The 19,096-nt window shown below is 46.4% G+C and overlaps 1 protein-coding gene, 1 long non-coding RNA gene and 1 pseudogene across 6 annotated transcripts; 1 reads left to right on the forward strand and 2 right to left on the reverse strand.

The window, feature by feature from the left end:
• Nucleotides 1-1,713: 1,713 nt before the first annotated feature.
• LOC123089462 (uncharacterized) lies at nt 1,714-4,883 on the reverse strand. The gene is made up of 5 exons (XM_044511141.1): nt 4,770-4,883; nt 2,969-3,059; nt 2,755-2,846; nt 2,327-2,693; nt 1,714-2,172 (listed from the first exon to the last, which is right to left on the reverse strand). The coding sequence occupies exons 2-5, from the start codon at nt 3,056-3,058 to the stop codon at nt 1,909-1,911; spliced, it is 813 nt and encodes a 270-aa protein (XP_044367076.1). The 5' UTR covers nt 3,059; nt 4,770-4,883; the 3' UTR covers nt 1,714-1,908.
• A 399-nt stretch (nt 4,884-5,282) lies between these two features.
• LOC123093672 (uncharacterized) lies at nt 5,283-8,398 on the forward strand. Of its 5 annotated transcripts, none has more exons than XR_006445488.1 (4): nt 5,283-5,425; nt 7,128-7,218; nt 7,340-7,798; nt 7,948-8,398. It is a non-coding gene; the product is annotated as an uncharacterized lncRNA (long non-coding RNA). The 5 variants fall into 5 exon arrangements; XR_006445486.1 differs by having other exon boundaries at nt 5,311-7,218; nt 7,340-7,543; nt 7,605-7,798; XR_006445487.1 differs by having other exon boundaries at nt 5,314-5,425; nt 6,249-7,218.
• A 301-nt stretch (nt 8,399-8,699) lies between these two features.
• LOC123090297 (protein FAR1-RELATED SEQUENCE 5-like) lies at nt 8,700-13,193 on the reverse strand (annotated as a pseudogene).
• Between the last annotated feature and the right edge of the window lie 5,903 nt (nt 13,194-19,096).

Raw genomic sequence — 19,096 nt, forward strand, 5'->3', positions numbered from 1 at the left:
TGGGGTGAATACAAAACAAAAAATGCAACCCCTCGAATTGCAAGTCGTGGGTAGGGGAGTAGCATGTCAAGGGCCTAGTTGCAAGCCACATGAAAAGAAAAAACAATAGAGCCTCCCCCCCACCTGAGTTGCGACTTGAGGTTTGAGTTGCAACTAGGACAACTACAAAAAGTACACCCCGCTTGAGTTGCGACTCGGGGGTGAAGTTGCAACTTGGGTGAAACACAACAACATCTCGAGTTGCGACTCGGGGGTGGTGTTGCAATTGGGGCGAATACAAAACGTCTTGAGTTGCGAGTCAGGGGTGGAGTTGCAACTACGGTGAAACACAAAACATCTCGAGTTGCGACTCGGGGGTGGAGTTGCAACTGGGGTGAACACAAAACAAAAAATGCAACCCTTCAAGTTGTAAGTCGAGGGCGAGAAGCCGAGTTGCAAGTAGCATGCGGGCCCTACAGTTGCGAGTCTGGGGTGGAGTTGCAACTGGGTCAGGTTGGCAATAAAAAAGAAAAGACAACAAAACCAAACCACTTGCGAGTCCAAGGTCGACTTGCAAGTGGCACAGAGTAAAACACCCCCCACCCCCGAGTTGCAAGTCGATGGTCAAGTTGCAAGTGTCGTGCGGCCCCTGCAGTTGCAAGTCGATGGTGGACTTGCAACTGGGGCAATTGCAAAAACAACAAAAAACAGGTTGCAAGTCGATGGTCGAGTTGCAAGTGGCATGCGAGCACCCACAATTGCAAGTCGATGGTGGAGTTCCAACTATGGGAATTGCGAGTCGATGGTCCAGTTGCAACTGGGGCGAATTACAAAAAGTCTTCGAGTAGCAAGTCAACAGTGGACTTGCAAATTGGTGTGAATACAAAACCTTCTGAGTCGGAAGTCAACGGTGGAGTTGCAACTGGGGCGAATACAAAAAGGAAACTACAAAAAACCTCAAGTTGCGAGTCGGACTTGGAAACTGGGGTGATTGCAAAAACTACAACAAAGACCACTAACGAAAAAATGGAACCTATTTCATCAGCGCCGATAGCCCTCCCCCCGACGCCCCAGTTGCGTTTGCCTCCAACTCATCGTGGCAACGCGACCGACGGCCCCCCGAACTAAAATAATAATAATCGCCGTCGCCGACAACCATCCTGGCGACTCCCCCGATGCGGACACATCATGCATCTTGCAAACTAGTGCAAAAAGGGGGAATCAAAAAGAATTGGCCATTTATGTGGACACAAAAGTAACAGGTCTGTAAAAATATATTTTTATCAACTGTAGCGGAGTCAGTATCTTTGCTCAGCCTTCTATAGTCTATACTGTGTTCTTTGCGTCTATTTGAACTATAGCTCTTCAAGGCCAAAAAGACATGATAGTCTTCATAAGTGTTAACAAAAAAATACAGTTTACTTGATAAAAAGGATAACCATTTGATTAGACTGTTATGTATCGTTGGAGCATATAAGCTAAACCAGCGTCATAATGCAGCAGGTCAAGACTGGGGAATGGCAAGCCTCAACTCTGGACCGTGCTTATTAAGAGATACCAAATACAACTAAAGCTGCAAAAATTAAATCTCACTACAGGTTCAAGAACCAACATTTAATCATTGATTTTAGCAAAAAAAAGTTTCATGATGTGGACAGAAAAAAAATAATCAACAACTTATCAATCAAAAATCAAGTTGTTCCACCTACAAAAAATAGCGCTTATAGGGAAACATTAGGAATAAGTTCAAAAACCCTGCATTTCATTCCCAGTTCATAGTGGACAAGATGGGAACTTCACAATTCATCTCTAATAACCACCTCATAAACAACAAAAGTAAAAAAATGATAGCACATTTTCAATAGCACTGCTAACATTTTGCTTCTGCCACACCATTAGAAAAAGGTTCTGGACATGAATCCCCCATCCTTATGCTTCTACCGACCTCAAAGCATTGACAACGCATACTAGGTTGATATGTTCTTCATTGATCTCCCTGAAGTTGAACACAACAGCATCATTCACCTGGAGGTGGTTCTGGGCTACAAAAACACCCCAGGCTTGGTTGAAAACGACGCGTCCGTCACGGTCCGTGTGGTATGCAACCTGCATAACATCTCCCACACCCATGCAAAGGCCAACAACACCTTTTGTGTCCAAGTTCAGTGGTTCAACTACCTTCTTGGGGATTTTCTAAGTGATGTCCACATAAAAAAACAAAGGGAAAAGGGGAGGGTAAATGTTAGAAAAAGGAATATATGAACAGAAGAATAAGTTAAAATTGCAAAAATGAAAAGAATATAAACAAAAAAAAGTCAGTATATAGAAAGAATGAAAAGAGATATACCATCAGCTTGCCTGCAATGTTCGCGGGCGTCCGATGATGCACAAAGGGTGGGCCAATGAATAAATGTTGGATAGTGAGAATGAGATCCATCATTGCGTATTCACCATCCTCAAAGACAAAACCCCTGGTGTTCACAAACGCTAGTGCATCTTCAAGCCCATGATCATCATTGACAACATCTTCCTCTTCATCAACCGCAACAACTTCTTCATCAGCTCCTCCCTCTTCTTCAGCCTCAACTCTAGCCACATATACCTTTGTTGTTCGTCCAGTCATCTCAAACAAAATTACATTGCCCTGCCCCATGTTGAAGTCGCGCTTGAACTTGGTCCAATCATCACCTCCAATCAGTGTGGCTTCGTGTCCCCTGTACACATCCAATCATCACCTCCAATCAACTTGGTCCAATCATCACCTCCAATCATTACCTCCAATCAGCTCCTCCCTCTTCTTCGCCGTCCGCCTTAAAGTTCAACCCAGACTTCTGGTTAAACCTATTCCTTGCAGTGCATGGGATGTTCTTTTCACGAAAAAACAAAAAAAATGAAAACTATATCAGGAAAATAAAAAATCCTTTTCATGTTCCTAAAAAAAGAAGGCACCAAAAAAACAAATTGAGAAAATAAAATAAGAAGAGAATACCGCTAAAGCTTCGTAGTCATCACGGATGACAATGCGAAAAGTCTGCTCATTGTCACTCTCACAATGTGAATGGCAGATTGCGCACACCATCCTACACATCAAAAAATATAAGGAAACACAAGCTGACACAAAGCAAGAGAATCATCAGGACGGATATGTTTTCAGAGTAAGCAAACTGATGCAGCACAACAAAGAAAAACATCACAGGGATATATCGACAGAGCAAAAAGTAGAAAACTGAAAACTTAGAAAAGGCAAAATATAAAAGTCCTAAAGACTATCTGCAATGCCATATTGGAACGCCAAAAAATGAGTATCGGGGTTTTCAGTTCAAAACTAGAATAGTCGTAAATCAAATGGACGACTGAAAAAAAAATGAATGAATATCTAATCAAACTCTATACTGAAGACTATCTGCCAAAACAAAAAATGAGTAAATCAACTACACGACCGAAAACTCTCACAAAACTACGAAGAAACAACACACCGAAAACATGCACATGACTGGATATGATACCTAACAGTGGAACTACTGACGAAACTAAAAAAATGACACATAACATTAAAACTACTAACAAAACTGAATAAAATGGCACTTTGTTTTGCGAAATAATAAAATGGCACTTAATAATGAAACTACTAAAACTGAAGCAGCAAAATCCTCATGTGAGGAGAACTTAGTCTTGAAGAAATAAGAATGAGAGGAACAATGAATTGCAGTGAAAATAATGATCACATATACTGAAACGTAAAATACTATAGGAAACGAACTTCCTACTACACCTACAGTAATTCAGTAATTCAGGAAGCTACTCACCCCAAGTAAAGCAACAACGGGGAGACGAAACAATCAGAGATCTTTCACCTCTGTTTGGAGATGCTAAGAAATTGTTGTTTGCACTAAAAGTTTGAGAACAAAACACTAATTATACTTCCTTGTAGTAGATGCAGACAAATGGAGACTACGCTTTTCCTTGAACTAAATGGAAACAAAAATGCAGAACGGCATAAACATACTGTACCATAGTGCTTACTTCATGATTTAATAAATCAGAGAGAAAAATGAGAGTAAACAGGAACTGAAATTGCAGACAACCTAGTGAGAGGAACTAACATCCTAATCTAATAACCTCCTAGGTCCCAGTTGTGAGTCGTTTCTGGGCATTCTGAACAAAAACACTAACATAGATAGCATTGAAAAAAGGTATCATATAACCATTGACACTGACATATGTAGCAGGTGAGTAGTTATACTGGCTAACATAGATAGCAAAAATGAATTTTAGTTTGAAACAGATGCTAACACTGACGAAACTGTCGAAACTAGTAACTAGTAACTGATATCCATACATACAAAGTAACTGACAAACAAAACCACTGGAAAAAAAACCACTGCTGCACACTGCCGAACCTAGCGACCCAAAAATTACCAAACCCATGGATCTCCGATCGATTTGGATAGAAAAATACTAGATGAAAATCAACTTATTGCTGAAAAAAAGGAATGGAATCCTACCATCTAATTGAACATCTAGACACGAACTCTACCCCATCCCCACCCACCACTACCATCTTGAAAATCCCCCTCGCATCTTGAAGACCCCCCTAAAAACTATGGACAAACAAACAAGAAACCAAAAAGAAATGTGGAGCTGCTAATGAACCCTACCTACAACTGCGGACATTTTGGGGCATTTCGGGACATTGGGGACGAACCCTAGATGCATACTGCTAAAATCAGTGAAGCAAAAGGAACAAACAAAGGACAAAAACATAGAAAAAAGGAGCAAACAAAGACTACCTATGATGCGTCTCCCTCTCCTTCTCCCTCTCCTTCTCCCTCTCCAAAATTCTCCTCTGCCTCGAGCACCTGCTGCCACAGAGAAAATGGGGAGACGGCGGAAGAGGAATAGGGAACGGCCAAACTAAGAAATAGATGAATGCCCGCCCCCTAGTATTCAGACCTCGCACAGAAAAACAGCCCATGAGCCCAGCAACGCAACACGGCCCGCGAACGAAACACGCACAAACAAAACAACCCGCTAACAAGATGGGCCGCGCGTACAGACAACGACGACCGACAAAAGCTATCTCACATCTAACTCCACAACCATTGGATCTCGTCCTGTCGTCAAGATTCGCGCTAGCTTGTTTTTGTCGTTGTGGTGTGCCCCGCTCGTGGAGTTAGCGGGTTGTCGGTCGGTATTCTCTGTACGCACGGCCCATCTTGTTAGCGGGTTGTTTTGTTTCTGCTTGTTTTTTTCGCGGGCCGCGTTGCGTTGCTCGGCTCGTGGGCTGTTTTTCTGTGCGAGGTCCTAGGGGGCGGGCGTTCATCTATTTCTCAGTTCGGCCGTTCCCCATTCCTCTTCCGCCGTCTCCCCATTTTCTCTGTGGCAGCAGGTGCTCGAGGCGCAGGCGAATTCTGGATAGGGAGAAGGAGCAGGAGACGCATCGTAGGTAGTCTCTGTTTGCTCCTTTTTCCTATGTTTTTGTCCTTTGTTTGTTCCTTTGGCTTCACTGATTTTAGCAGTATGCATCTAGGGTTCGTCCCCAATGTCCCAAAATGCCCCCAAAATGTCCGCAGTTGTAGGTAGGGTTCATTAGCAGCTCCACATTTCTTTTTGGTTTCTTGTTTGTTTGTCCATAGTTTTTAGGGGGGTCTTCAAGATGCGAGGGGGATTTTCAAGATGGTAGTGGTGGGTGGGGATGGGGTCGAGTTCGTGTCTAGATGTTCAATTAGATGGTAGGATTCCGTTCCTTTTTTTCAGCAATAAGTTGATTTTCATCTAGTATTTTTCTGTCCAAATCGATCGGAGATCCATGGGTTTGGTAATTTTTGGGTCGCTAGGTTCGGCAGTGTGCAGCAGTGGTTTTTTTTCCAATGGTTTTGTTTGTCAGTTACTTTGTATGTCTGAATATAAGTTACTAGTTACTAGTTTCGACAGTTTCGACAGTGTTAGCATCTGTTTCAGACTAAAATTCATTTTTGCTATCTATGTCAGCCAGTATAACTACTCACCTGCTACATCTGTCAGTGTCAATGGTTATATGATACCTTTTTTCAATGCTATCTATGTTAGTGTTTTTGTTCAGAATGACCAAAAACGACTCACAACTGGGACCTAGGAGATTATTAGATTAGGATGTTAGTTCCTCTCACTAAGTTGTCTGCAATTTCAGTTCCTGTTTACTCTCATTTTTTTCTCTGATTTATTAAATCATGAAGTAAGCACTATGGTACAGTATGTTTATGCCGTTCTACATTTTTGTTTTCATTTAGTTCAAGGAAAAGCGTAGTCTCCATTTGTCTGCATCTACTACAAGGAAGTATAATTAGTGTTTTGTTCTCAAACTTCTAGTGCAAACAGCAATTTCTTAGCATCTCCAAACAGAGGTGAAAGATTTCTGATTGTTTCGTCTCCCCGTTATTGCATTTCTTGGGGTGAGTAGCTTCCTGAATTACTGTAGGTGTAGTAGGAAGTTCATTTCCTATAGTATTTTATGTTTCAGTATATGTGATCATTATTTTCACTGCAATTCATTGTTTCTCTCGTTCCTATTTCTTCAAGACTAAGTTCTCCTCACATGAGGATTTTGCTGCTTCAGTTTCAGTAGTTTCATTGTTAAGTGCCATTTTATTATTTCGCAAAACAAAGTGCCATTTTATTCAGTTTCGTCGGTAGTTTCAGTGTTAGGTGTTATTTTTTTAGTTTCGTTATTAGTTTCACTGTTAGGTGTCATTTCCAGTCATGTGCATGTTTTCAGTGTGTCGTTTCTTCGTAGTTTTGTGAGAGTTTTCGGTCGTGTAGTTGATTTACTCATTTTTGTGTTTTGGCAGATAGTCTTCAGTATTGAGTTTGATTAGATATTCATTCCTTTTTTTTCAGTGCCCATTTGATTTACGACTATTCTAGTTATGAACTGAAAACCCTGATACTTATTTTTAGGTGTTCCAATATGGCATTGCAGATAGTCTTTAGGACTTTTATATTTTTCTTTTTCTAAGTTTTCAGCTTTCTACTTTTTGCTCTGTCGATATATCCCTGTGATGTTTTTCTTTGTTGTGCTGCTTCAGTTTGCTTACTCTGAAAACATATCTGTCCTGATGATTCTTCTGCTTTGTGCCAGCTTGTGTTTCCTTATATTTTTTGATGTGTAGGATGGTGTGCGCAATCTGCCATTCACATTGTGAGAGTGACAATGAGCAGACTTTTCGCATTGTCATCTGTGATGACTACGAAGCTTTAGCGGTATTCTCTTTTTATTTTATTTTCTCAATTTGTTTTTTGTGCCTTCTTTTCTTAGTAACATGAAAAGGATTTTTTATTTTCCTGATATAGTTTTCATTTTTTTTTGTTTTTTCGTGAACAGAACATCCCATGCACTGCAAGGAATAGGTTTAACCAGATGTCTAGGTTGAACTTTAAGGCGAACGGCCGTAGGTATGTTGTTAATGTGTACAGGGGACACGAAGCCACACTGATTGGAGGTGATGATTGGACCAAGTTCAAGCGCGACTTCAACGTGGGGCAGGGCAATGTAGTTGTTTTTCACATGACTGGACGAACAACAAAGGTATATGTGGCTTGAGTTGAGGCTGAAGAAGAGGGAGGAGCTAATGAAGAAGTTGTTGCAGTTGATGAAGAGGAAGAGGTTTTCAATGATGATCACGGGCTTGAAGATGCACTAGCGTTTGTGAACACCAGGGGTTTTGTCTTTGAGGATGGCGAATACGCAATGATGGAGCTCATTCTCACTATCCCACATTTATTCATTGGCCCACCCTTTGTGCATCGTCTGACGCCCACGAACATTGCAGGCAAGCTGATGGTATATCTCTTTTCATTCTTTTTATATACTGACTTTTTTTTGTTTATATGCTTTTCATTTTTACAATTTTAACTTGGTTTGTTCATATATTCTTTTTCTAACATTTACCCTCCCCTTTTTCCTTTGTTTTTTATGTGGACATCACTTAGAAAATCCCCAAGAAGGTAGTTGAACCACTAAACTTGGACACAGAAGGTGTTCTTGGCCTTTGCATGGGTGTGGGAGATGTTATGCAGGTTGTGTACCACACGGACCATGACGGACGCGTCGTTTTCAACCAAGCATGTGGTGTTTTTGTAGCCTAGAACCACCTCCAGGTGAATGATGTTGTTGTGTTCAACTTCAGGGAGATCAATGAAGAACATATCAACCTAGTATGCGTCGTCAATGCTTTGATGCCGGCAGAAGCATAAGGATGGGGGATTCATGTCCAGAACCTTTTTCTAATGGTGTGGCAGAAGGAAAATGTTAGCAGTGCTACTGACAATGTGCTATCATTTTTTACTTTTGTTGTTTATGAGGTGCTTATTAGAGATGAATTGTGAAGTTCCTATCTTGTCCACTATGAACTGGGAATGAAATGCATGGTTTTTGAACTTATTCCTAATGTTTCCCTATAAGTGCTATTTTTTGTAGGTGGAACAGCTTGATTTTTGATTGATAAGTTGTTGATTATTTTTTGTGTGTCCACAGCATGAAACTTTTTTTGCTGAAATCAATGATTAAGTGTTGGTTCTTGAACATGTAGTGAGATTTAATTTTTGCAGCTTTAGTTGTATTTAGTATCTCCTAATAAGCACAGTCCAGAGTTGAGGCTTGCCATTCCCCAGTCTTGACCTGCTGCATTAGAACGCTGGTTTAGCTTATATGCTCCAATGATACATAACAGTCCAATCAAATGGTTATCCTTTTTATCAAGTAAATTGTATTTTTTTGTTAACACTTATGAAGAGTATCATGTCTTTTTGGCCTTGAAGAGCTATAGTTCAAATAGACGCAAAGAACATAGTATAGACTATAGAAGCTTGAGCAAAGATACTGACTCTGCTACAGTTTGATAAAAATATATTTTAACAGACTTGTTACTTTTGAGTCCACATAAATGGCCAATTCTTTTTGCAAGGAACTTCTCCCTAGCTATTACATAACGACTTTTCGGTCGACCTTTAGATACAACAACATCTGGGTCTTGTAGATTGTCATAGCCATCGGGGTGGGATTCTTGCATTTGTATTGGAGGTTCTTTTTCCACAGCAACTCCCCTTGCCTGAAGCTCCCTCAACTCATCTGCCTTGGTCATCTCATCAAGCCCAGCAAATATTCTCTCACTTTCGTTCACAACATACAAGTACGTTTGATTCGTTCTTGCCCCATCGGAAGCCATCTCATTGAGCATTGTTGATAGATGTGAATACCTCAAATGTCTGCTCGCCTCAGTCAGTTCCATGGGAACGTGGAACTACTTGTCTCTTACATATTTTCTGTCTTTTGGTTTCCATCTCTGAATATAATACTTGTCTGGTAGGACAGGCATGTTCAGGTTGACAAGCACTCACAATAGGTGTGCACACACAATGCCATCCTTTTGAAACTTCCCACACATGCAAGCAAATTCTTCTTGCTTCAGGTTTGCTAGTACAAGGTAACGCCGTGTCCTGAATTCTTTTTCCGCAAGCATGCTCGACTTGTAAACCTCAAACCTTGATCCATTCTCAACAACATCCACATGCAGTTGGGCAGCAAACTTCATTTGTTTCTAAAACCGGTAAAAAATCTGCCAGTTGTACATTCGCGATGCCTGAATATCAAGCTCATTGTGCACCCAGAATGTTGGTTTTGTTGTCCTTGTCAACGAGTCTTGCTCCCTCTCCATGTCTTGTATGCGTTCAGATATCTTCTCATATTCTGTCATCAAACTAATCACATTGTGGGTCGACGCTACATTGTCCTTAAATATGGCATTCATGCCTTCGCTCCTCGATGTTGAATGTAAGACTGGGAGGAAATCTGTCTTGAAGTAGACAGGTGCCCACCTTCTCCTCTCTTTCCACATAATCTTGAAATAGTTAACATCACCAATGTCATACTTCTGCACCATCTCTTGCCACAACCTTTCAAACTCTGCAACTGTGAGGGAGTTGTGCACAATGTCTGTGAAATCAGCATGGAGATCTCCTTTTGTGACAAAAATCCTGCAACATTTCTCTTCAACTTTTTTCTTCACATGAAACAGACAGTTTCTGTGCCTGGAAAGGTTCAAGACCTCAGGGACAGCCTCCTTCATGGACGTGTCTTGGTCCGTGATAATGGTCCTTGGCTGCTTCCCACCCATACACTCTAGGAATGTCTGAAAGAGCCAAGTGAACGTGTTTATCGTCTCATCCTGAATGATAGCACATGCAAACAAGCAGTTCTGTCCATGCCCGGACACACCAACAAATGGGGCAAATGGCAAGTTGTATTTGTTGGTTTTGTAGGTTGTGTCAAAACTTAGGTTGTCTCCATACAAATCATACATTTTCCTCGAGTAGCCATCAGCCTAGAAAATGCAGAGCACTTTGCTTGGTTTTTGCGGATGAACCTTAATATTGTAGTAGTATCTAGGATCTTCTGCTTGCTTGATCCTGAAGTAGTCCAGCAGCTGCATCATATCATTGCCATCATTCTCTTTCCTAATTGATGCCCTCACATTCGTCACATATTTTTTCGTGTATGGAAGCGGGCCATACCTTAAAAATGATAGTATGTCCATTATTTTTCTTGTTGGCAGTATTGCTGAGTTCAATGTTCTCACTAACAACTTTTCTTCTCCGTCATTTTCTTATGTGATCTCAAAAACTTTGATTCACCCTGTGACATCAATGACATTCCTTTTTCTCTTCCTTGTCTCTGGTGCTAGCTTTCCAATTCGTTGTTGCCACCTATCTTTCCTTTGTTTTCTCCTAGCCTCCTTTTGTTCCTCATCAAGCACCTTTCCAGACCAGTTGCATCTAAAAATACATCAGGCCTCGCCACCCCCTGTGCTAGTTTGGCCACATTAGTTTGATGCTTTTCGCACAGAAAATCCACACACACAAGAATAGTTGTTGTAGAATGCTTGTGCTGCTTTCAATGTCTCGAAATCCATACCCATCTGCGGGACATGGCGGCTGCGAACTTCTTGGCTACAAGTTTGAGCAGTGAGAACTGAATCATTCTCGAGGAAATTGTCAATGTCATCTGGTAAGAATCGGTCAACATCATTGTCCACAGCTTCATTATCACCATGTTGATCACCATGTGCAGCAACTACCTGATTAGTATCTTCTTCAACATCAACTAGCACTATGTTAAATGCACTTGGATCGGTGTCTGAGTCTTCACTCCATGAATCGTCTTCATTTTGATTGTCTCCAGGAAAAATTCCTAGAGCCTGCAAGAGCTCTGCTCCAGGAGCTGGGACGCCATCATCCCATGTCACAGTTTGCAATGCCAAATCAGCCTCCTGGAAATCTGTCTGGTTGTTGTTCCAGTTGCTCGGCTTGGTCGGCGTTACAAAAAACAGAGGGGCGTCGTGCGTAACGAATCACTCGGCTTGGTCGGCTCTAGGCGTTGGCGGAGTCGGCGTGTGCGGGCTCGTCGGTGTCGGACCTGCTTCGTCGCTGGGCTGCGTCGGCGCGGCTTCGGCACTGCTGGGCGGCGATGTAGAGGCGCCGTCCGGGCTTGGCATCCGTGTGGTCGTGGGCGTCATCGGCGTCGTCGGCGTTGCCATCGGCAGCTCGTTCAGGATGAGGCCGCGCTGCACCAGGTACCACGCCTTGAGCTTCTCGTCGTTGCTCTGGAGCATGTCCGCCCCGCTCATCAGAAAAGCCATGTCGGTGTTCCTCTTCTTCGCGGCGATGTTCGTCCGGAGCAGGTCGAGCTTGATGGCGTTGTTCTTCATAAGCGACGACCACCGCGCCTCGGTCTTCTCTTCACGTAGGACGGCCCGGGCCTGGGCGTCGGCGAGGCAATGCTCGATGGACTCCTGCACTCGCGCGGTTGCCGCGTCGGCACTTTTCCCCTTCTTTGCCAACTTGTGGCCGTCCGGCCGTCCCTCTGACGCGCCCGGAGTCGTCGCGTCTGGCTTGTATGTCTCCTTGGCCTTGTCGAGGGCACGCCGGACTTCCGCCCACTTCTCGCACTTGTCAATGCGCTTGTAGACGTGGAGGTGCTTGAAGTCGGCGTCTTGGTTGTCGCCCCGATACATGGCGAACATACGCAGCAGCTGCGCGGAGAGACAAACAGTTGGCGGGCGTAGGAGGCGAAGATATGCGGGCGAACGGCGTGCGTACCTGATCCTCAATGCTGGCGCCGCTCTCCGGGCGAGCCGCGACCTCCTCGATGATTCCATGCCATTTGTTGCACGCCAACTGGATACGCCCCCAATGGTTCGCCATCGCCTTGGAGCCGTGCTGCATGTAGACGCCTTTGAAGTAGGGGTCGACGAGCTTCCGCTCGTCGAACTCGGCCTTGATGCGGTCCCAGTACGTGTCCAAGCTCTGGTTCGCGCCAGTGGTCGGGTCGAGGTAGACGACTTTCCATGCTTCGGCGAGGCATTCCTCCTTCTTGGACGTCCACTTGATGCGCGGTTCGCCTGACCTAGCCGCCCGCTTCTTCTTCTTCTGGCGCCCCTTCGTCGGAACAGGCGCCGGTTCCTCCTCCTCCTCCTGCTCCTCCTCGGGTTCCTGCGCATCGTCGCCGTAGACGTAGCCGAGCTCGGCCTCCATGTCGCCATTGAGGTCCACCACCTCATCCTGGGTGGCGAACCCGGGAGACTCGGCGGCCGCGGTTGATCCTGTCGCGATGATGTCGTCCATGTCGGCTCCCGTGTCGTCGGTGCCGCCGAGGTGCGAGAAGGGTAGTGGTCCGCGGTAGAGATGGGGCGTCGGTGTGGACGCGTAGGAGGCGGCGGCGAGTAGTTGTATGGAGGGTACTGCACGCCGACGAAGGCGGGCGAGGGCGTGCGCGTAACAGGGTGACCATGAGGGAAGGTCACATTTGGGTTGAACCCGTCGTGCGCGTCGCCGTCGGCATAGCAGCCGGGCGACGATGAACCCCATGGAGATCCGGCGCCTTGCTGTCCCCAGGGCGCGTACTGGGCGTGGCTGACGACGGGTGGGTTCATCCCCGCCTGGTCGACCGATGAGGAAGACGCCGCCGTGCGTGCCGCGGTGTCGCGGGCCTTCTTGGCTAAGGCCCTGTTCCGCCTGTCGGTGGTGACCACTTCGCGCCGCTGAACTTCCACCCTCCACTCGGCGTTCGACAGGCCTGGTGGCTTCGATGGCGGCGCCCTCGGCTTCCTCGGCTTCGGCTGGGCCACGGCGCCACTCACGGTTGCCGCCGCGCGCGGCATGGCGTACTTCTTCGGCGGCATGGCGTGCTTCTTTGCGGCGAGCTGGAGGGGGTTTGGCGGGAGGAAGGCGAGAGCGAGCGGGAGAAAGGGATAGAATGGCGGGAGGAAGGCGAGCGAGCGGGAGAGATGCGAGGGAAAAGTGTCAAGAAACGGCGGGAAAAGACCCTCGGGTCGCTTCCAGGGCGGGCCCACGTGCCTTCTTCGCTTGCGCCAGCTCCCCAAGAGCCCCCCAGGGTGCCGGGTTCGGCCTGGGTCCGCCGGCACCAGTTTTGGCCCGAGCCGGCGAAAAACGGGCTACTGGGGCGCGACTGGGGCCTTTTTTTGTTGCCGGCGCGGCAAAATCGCCTGGGGAGGGCCTGTTGGGGGCGCGGCTGGAGATGCCCTTACCATCTAGGCTTGAGGCTAGCCTGAACCAGCAAACACGGCGCGCTCCCCTCTCGTTAGGGTTTCGACTCCTCTCGGCAGCGGCGATTCCATCGTCCCATCGTTGAGACCTTCCATCTCCCCCCTAACCCCCCTCGCCGGCAATCGGTGGCCCTTGGGGTCTCCACGTCCGACGTAGAGTTGGGAGGGCTGGGAATCAACCGCCTGCGGATCGAAGAAACCTCTGGCAAGAGAACTATGGGTGATACAGCTTCCGGATCGGGCGGATTCACGTCAGACTTGGAGGCAATGATGGAGGAGTTGGGATTGAAAGAAGGCGATCTCCAGGACGTAGTGATTGAGGACGAAGAGCTTCTGGAGGAGGCGACTCGCTGGATGGCGATAGCTAGGGTTCACACGGACCGTACCTACAACCAGTACTGGTTTTTCAGAAACATGAGGGCGGCCTGGGATCTGGCCAAGGGAGTGCAAATCAGGCCTCTTGAGGACAACCTGTATACTTTGCAGTTTGCATGCTTGGGCGATTGGGAACGTGTGATGCAGGATGGGCCGTGATCTTTCAAGGGCAAGGCTGTGGTGCTGGAACCCTACGATGGCTACACAAAGCCATCCTCGATCGAGCTCAACAAGATAGAGATCTGGATTCAGATCCATGATTTCCCGAACGGCTTTTTCACAAAAATCAAGGCTCTCGCATCTACAGTGGGAGAGTTCATATATGCAGAGCCGATGGCTCAGGATTTTGAGGGAAACTTTGCTAGGGTTCGGGTGAAGATCGATGTAACCAAACCACTCAAGAATGCCGTCTCCTTGGTTGTCAGAAAGAAAGATACAGTACAGAGAGAAATCTTCAGGGTGAGGTATGAAAGGCTCCCGGACTGGTGCGTTGTATGTGGTTATCTAGGACACTTGTACAAGGAGTGTGGAGATGGAGTTTATACTCCAAAGGATCTGATTTTTAAGGACCTGAAGGCATCTTGGTTCAAGGGGCCTGGCAAAGGTCCAGGAGAAGGACGTGGCTCAAACGATGGTGGAGGTTCACGGGGAGGAAGAGGCAATGGCCGCTCGGGGAGAGGGCGAGGCCATGGGCAAACACAACATGCTAATGTATCACGTGAGCTCAGTAATTACAGTAGCCCAGGCCTGGATGTCACTATGGGGGAGGCAGAAAATAACAGGAAGAGGGGAGCCGATGTGACGGACCCGGCTACGTCAGTAATAAAGCAGCCAACATCAGACTCGTCGGGAAAAATGCTGATGTTGCCAGCCCCAGAAACACCAGTCAGCCCTTTGACCAAGCAGGAGACAAAGAGGAACAAGACCGGAGGAATAAGCAATGACAAAAACAGTGGGAAGAACTCAACAATACCCAAAAACCCTGATGCGCGTTCTGGCGGGCCCCCGCAGGGGTTGCGCCAAGCGCAATGAGTCTACTATGTTGGAACTGTCGCGGGGCTGGCAAACCCGCGACAGTTAGAGAGCTTCGTGATATGACGAAGCAATTTGCCCCCTCTGTACTATGCATTCTTGAAACACAAATAGAGGGATCGAGGGTTGAGAATATGAAGGGTTCTTTGGGTTTTAATAATAGTTTTGCAGTCAGTAGCTCCGGTAGAAGCGGAGGTCTTGGTATTTTTTGGAATGATGAAATAAAGCTTGTTATTTCTGGTTACTCGAAGTACCACATTGATGTAACTATTGATGAGATGGTTGAGATCAAAACAAGGGTCACTTTCATTTATGGTGAAGCTCAGGTGACCGAGAGGCACAAGACATGGGATACACTTCGAGGGATAGTGGGCACTAACCAAGTTCCTTGGCTGGTCTTGGGCGATTTCAATGAAGTCCTCCACGCTCATGAACACGATGGCGTTGGAAGTAGGAGCCAAGCCCAGACGGATGGATTCAGAGACGCCCTAGACACTTGTGGTTTGACGGACATAGGGTACGAAGGGAATGACTGGACCTTCGAGAAGAAAGTGGCGGGAGGCACATACACAAGAGTCAGGTTGGATAGAGGCGTCGCAAACCCGGCGTGGTCTATTGCCTTTCCCTCAGCGCGGTTGGAGCATGTAACAGCAGCGGGCAGCGACCATTGTCCCTTATACGTAAGCTACGTGCATGGGGCTGCATGCAGGAGGGCTCCACGTCCATTTAAATACGAACTTGCATGGGAGCGGGACCCAGCACTGAAACCAGTGGTTCAGACAGCGTGGGAGCAGCGACAAGGCCACTCAGTCCAGGAGCTAAGCGACAAACTAAAGTCACTATCATCTGATCTCTCGCAGTGGGACAGATCGCACTTTGGTCACATCAGACGCGACATCCAGCGTCTCAAATCTGAGCTACAGGAGTTGCACGCGATCCAAGGAAGATTTGGGCCATCTCATGCAGAATTGAAAATCGTGGAACGCTTAACAGAACTTTATCACAGGGAAGAAATTCTTTGGAGACAAAGGGCCAGGTTGGAGTGGCTCATGCATGGCGATAAGAACACTTATTTCTTTCACCTCCGGGCAAGCAGAAGGAGGAGGAAGAACCATATTAAATTGCTGCAGAGGTCGGACGGAGAAGTTACTGACAACCTGGTGGAGATGGAGGCCATGGCAACAAACTTTTATCAGAACCTGTATACGTCTGAGGGAGTCCATGACATGGATGAGGTGCTTGACACTGTTCCTGTCAAAGTAACAGAATCGATGAATGAGATGCTGAATGCACCATACAGCCAAACCGAAGTGAAAGATGCTTTGTTCCAGATGTTCCCGATCAAGTGTCCAGGCCCTGATGGATTCCCAGCTCACTTTTTTCAACATCATTGGGATACCCGTGGGGAAGATGTGACAACGGCCGTCCTGAGAATTGTTGAGGGGACAGAATCGGCCGAGTGCATAAATGACACCATCTTGGTACTCATCCCCAAGGTAAAAAACCCAACCCTCCTGGCTCAATTTCGCCCAATCAGTTTGTGTAATGTTTTATACAAAATAGCGTCCAAGGTTATATCTAATAGATTGAAACAAGTGCTCCCTGAAATAGTCTCAGAAGAACAGTCAGCTTTTGTGCCTGGCAGACTAATTACAGATAACATCATTACAGCATATGAGTGTCTGCACTTCATGAAGAGGAACAAAGCAAAGAAACACCAGACATGTGCTCTCAAGCTTGACATGATGAAAGCCTACGACAGGGTTGAGTGGCCTTATTTAAAAGCAATAATGTTGAAGTTGGGCTTTACTGAGAGGTGGGTGAATATAGTCATGAGCTTGGTCACTACGGTAAAATTTTCTGTTTTGTTCAATGGGAAGAAGTTGCAACAGTTTATCCCTTCGAGAGGGATCAAACAGGGGGACCCGATCTCCCCATACTTGTTCTTGCTAGCAGCAGAGGGCCTTTCGTGCCTCCTAAAATCAAAAAGTGAGTTATCCAACCTGCATGGTCTATAGGTAGCTCCATCAGCGCCACCAGTGAACCATCTCTTATTTGCTGATGACAGCCTGCTGTTTTTCAAGGCAAATGGTGTGGGGGCCAATGAGGTCTACCAGGTTCTGGAAACTTACTGTCAAGCAACTGGACAACGCAGCAATTACTCAAAGTCCTCGGTGTACTTCAGCAAAGGAATCCCGGATTCAGCCAGACAAGAGATCAAGGACACTCTAAACATCCCTAATGAAACACTAAACGAGAAATATTTGGGGATGCCGTCAGATATTGGCAATTCAAAAAATGGTGCTTTCAAGTACCTCAAAGACCGGTTGTGGAGTAAGGTGCAGGGCTGCATTGAGCAAACTATGTCCACGGCAGGAAAGGAGGTGCTAGTGAAGGCGGTGGCCCAGGCTGTCCCGGTCTTCTCAATGTCGTGCTTCAAGCTACCTAGGGGGCTATGCGAACACCTTAATATGCTCATCAGAAAATTTTGGTGGGGAAGCAAAGAAGGAAAAAGAAAACCCCACTGGGTTTCGTGGTATGACCCAGCCCAAAAGCATGGGGGGTTTGGGATTTAAGGACTTTGAATTATTCAACTTAGCCATGCTGGCCCGCCAGGCTTGGCGTCTTTTGCAGAATCCCGAGTCCCTAAGTGCAAGAATTCTGAAGAGCATCTATTACCCAAACAAAGATCTCCTAGAGGCTGATTTGGGGAACCATCCTAGTCAGGTTTGGAGAGCGGTTGTAGAAGTAAGGGACACTCTAAAACTCGGTCTGATCAAGAGAATCGGTAATGGAACCTCTACGTGATATGGACACAAAACTGGTTGCCCAGAGATGAACAGAAACAACCCTACGGATGTCTAACGGCCAATCCACCAACGTGGGTATCTGAGTTGATATTGAGTAATTCAGCTTCATGGAATAAACAGCTGGTTCAGTCTACGTTTTTGCCGATGGATGCTCAAGTGATTCTAGGGATCCCACTGTGCACCCGTAATCTCCCAGACTTTTGGGCCTGGCATCATGAGAAACATGGTAATTTTACTGTGAAGTCCGCTTACAACATGTTGGTACAGACAAGAGCTCGAAGAGAAGCATGGTTAGAAGAGGGACCAGGGCCTTCAAGTACAAGGTCTGAGGAGGGAGCCTGGAAAACCCTGTGGAAAACGGAGGTTCCAGGAAAAGTACGCATGTTCTTATGGCGGCTTGCCAAACATTCACTTCCGACAAATGATGTGCGTGCTCACCGGCACATGGCTGATTCTCCACAGTGTGGACTGTGCGGCGCACGGGACTCATGGCGTCACTCGCTTGTGGAATGCACCCCATCAAGAAGCGTTTGGGCACTTATGGAGGAAGAGATCACGCATAAAATCATAACTACTACCTAGCCCAAGGCGAAACAATGGCTATTCACACTGATGGAATCGTTCTCTCACGATGATTTTGTCCTCGTGGCGGTAACACTGTGGTCAATATGGCATGCAAGACGCAAAGCCATCCACGAGTCAATTTTCCAAAGCCCCCACGCTACACACGGCTTCATCACGAGCTTCATTACGGAGTTGGGAACACTAAAGGGCAACAAGGAACAAACAAGGACGAGTGGGTCGGCCTCGGTGCAAAGAGCCACACAACCAAAGAAGCCGCCACTAGGCTATTGCAAGATACATGTGGACGCCGGAGTGCGTGGGAGAACAGGAGGTTCTGCGGGCAATATGCAGGGACGAAGGGGGAAGTTATCTCGGTAGCTCGGCGCTGGTGATTGAAGGAGTCACTGATCCGGCTACTTTGGATGCAATGGCGTGTAGGGAGGCACTAGCCCTCGCCGCAGATCTGGGGATCCACCAGTTTATAGTGGCATCGGACTGCCAACAGGTGGTCTCTGACATATCAAGGAGAACCAGAGGACAATATGGAGCTATCATAAGCGAGATCAATCTGAAAGTTTCCCTTTTCCAATGTTCTTTTACTTTCGAGAGTCGTGCTGTTAATTATGAAGCACATAGATTAGCTAAGTTTTGTTTAAGTCAGGGCCCGGGACGCCATGTCTGGCTTGGCACCCCACATGACCCCAGATGTATCCCACTTCTTGTGGAATTCCATGAATA

This window comes from Triticum aestivum, chromosome 4B, assembly GCF_018294505.1.
Source record: "Triticum aestivum cultivar Chinese Spring chromosome 4B, IWGSC CS RefSeq v2.1, whole genome shotgun sequence".
Taxonomy (NCBI): domain Eukaryota; kingdom Viridiplantae; phylum Streptophyta; class Magnoliopsida; order Poales; family Poaceae; genus Triticum; species Triticum aestivum.

Excerpts from the sequence above, each read along its gene's own strand:
- LOC123089462 (XM_044511141.1), bottom strand. The coding sequence starts at position 3,058 with ATGGTGTGCGCAATCTGCCATTCACATTGTGAGAGTGACAATGAGCAG. Across the intron at positions 2,847-2,968 it reads ATGACTACGAAGCTTTAGCG|AACATCCCATGCACTGCAAG; the intron begins GTATTCTCTTCT and ends TTTCGTGAAAAG. Across the intron at positions 2,694-2,754 it reads GAGGGAGGAGCTGATTGGAG|GGGACACGAAGCCACACTGA; the intron begins GTAATGATTGGA and ends GGATGTGTACAG.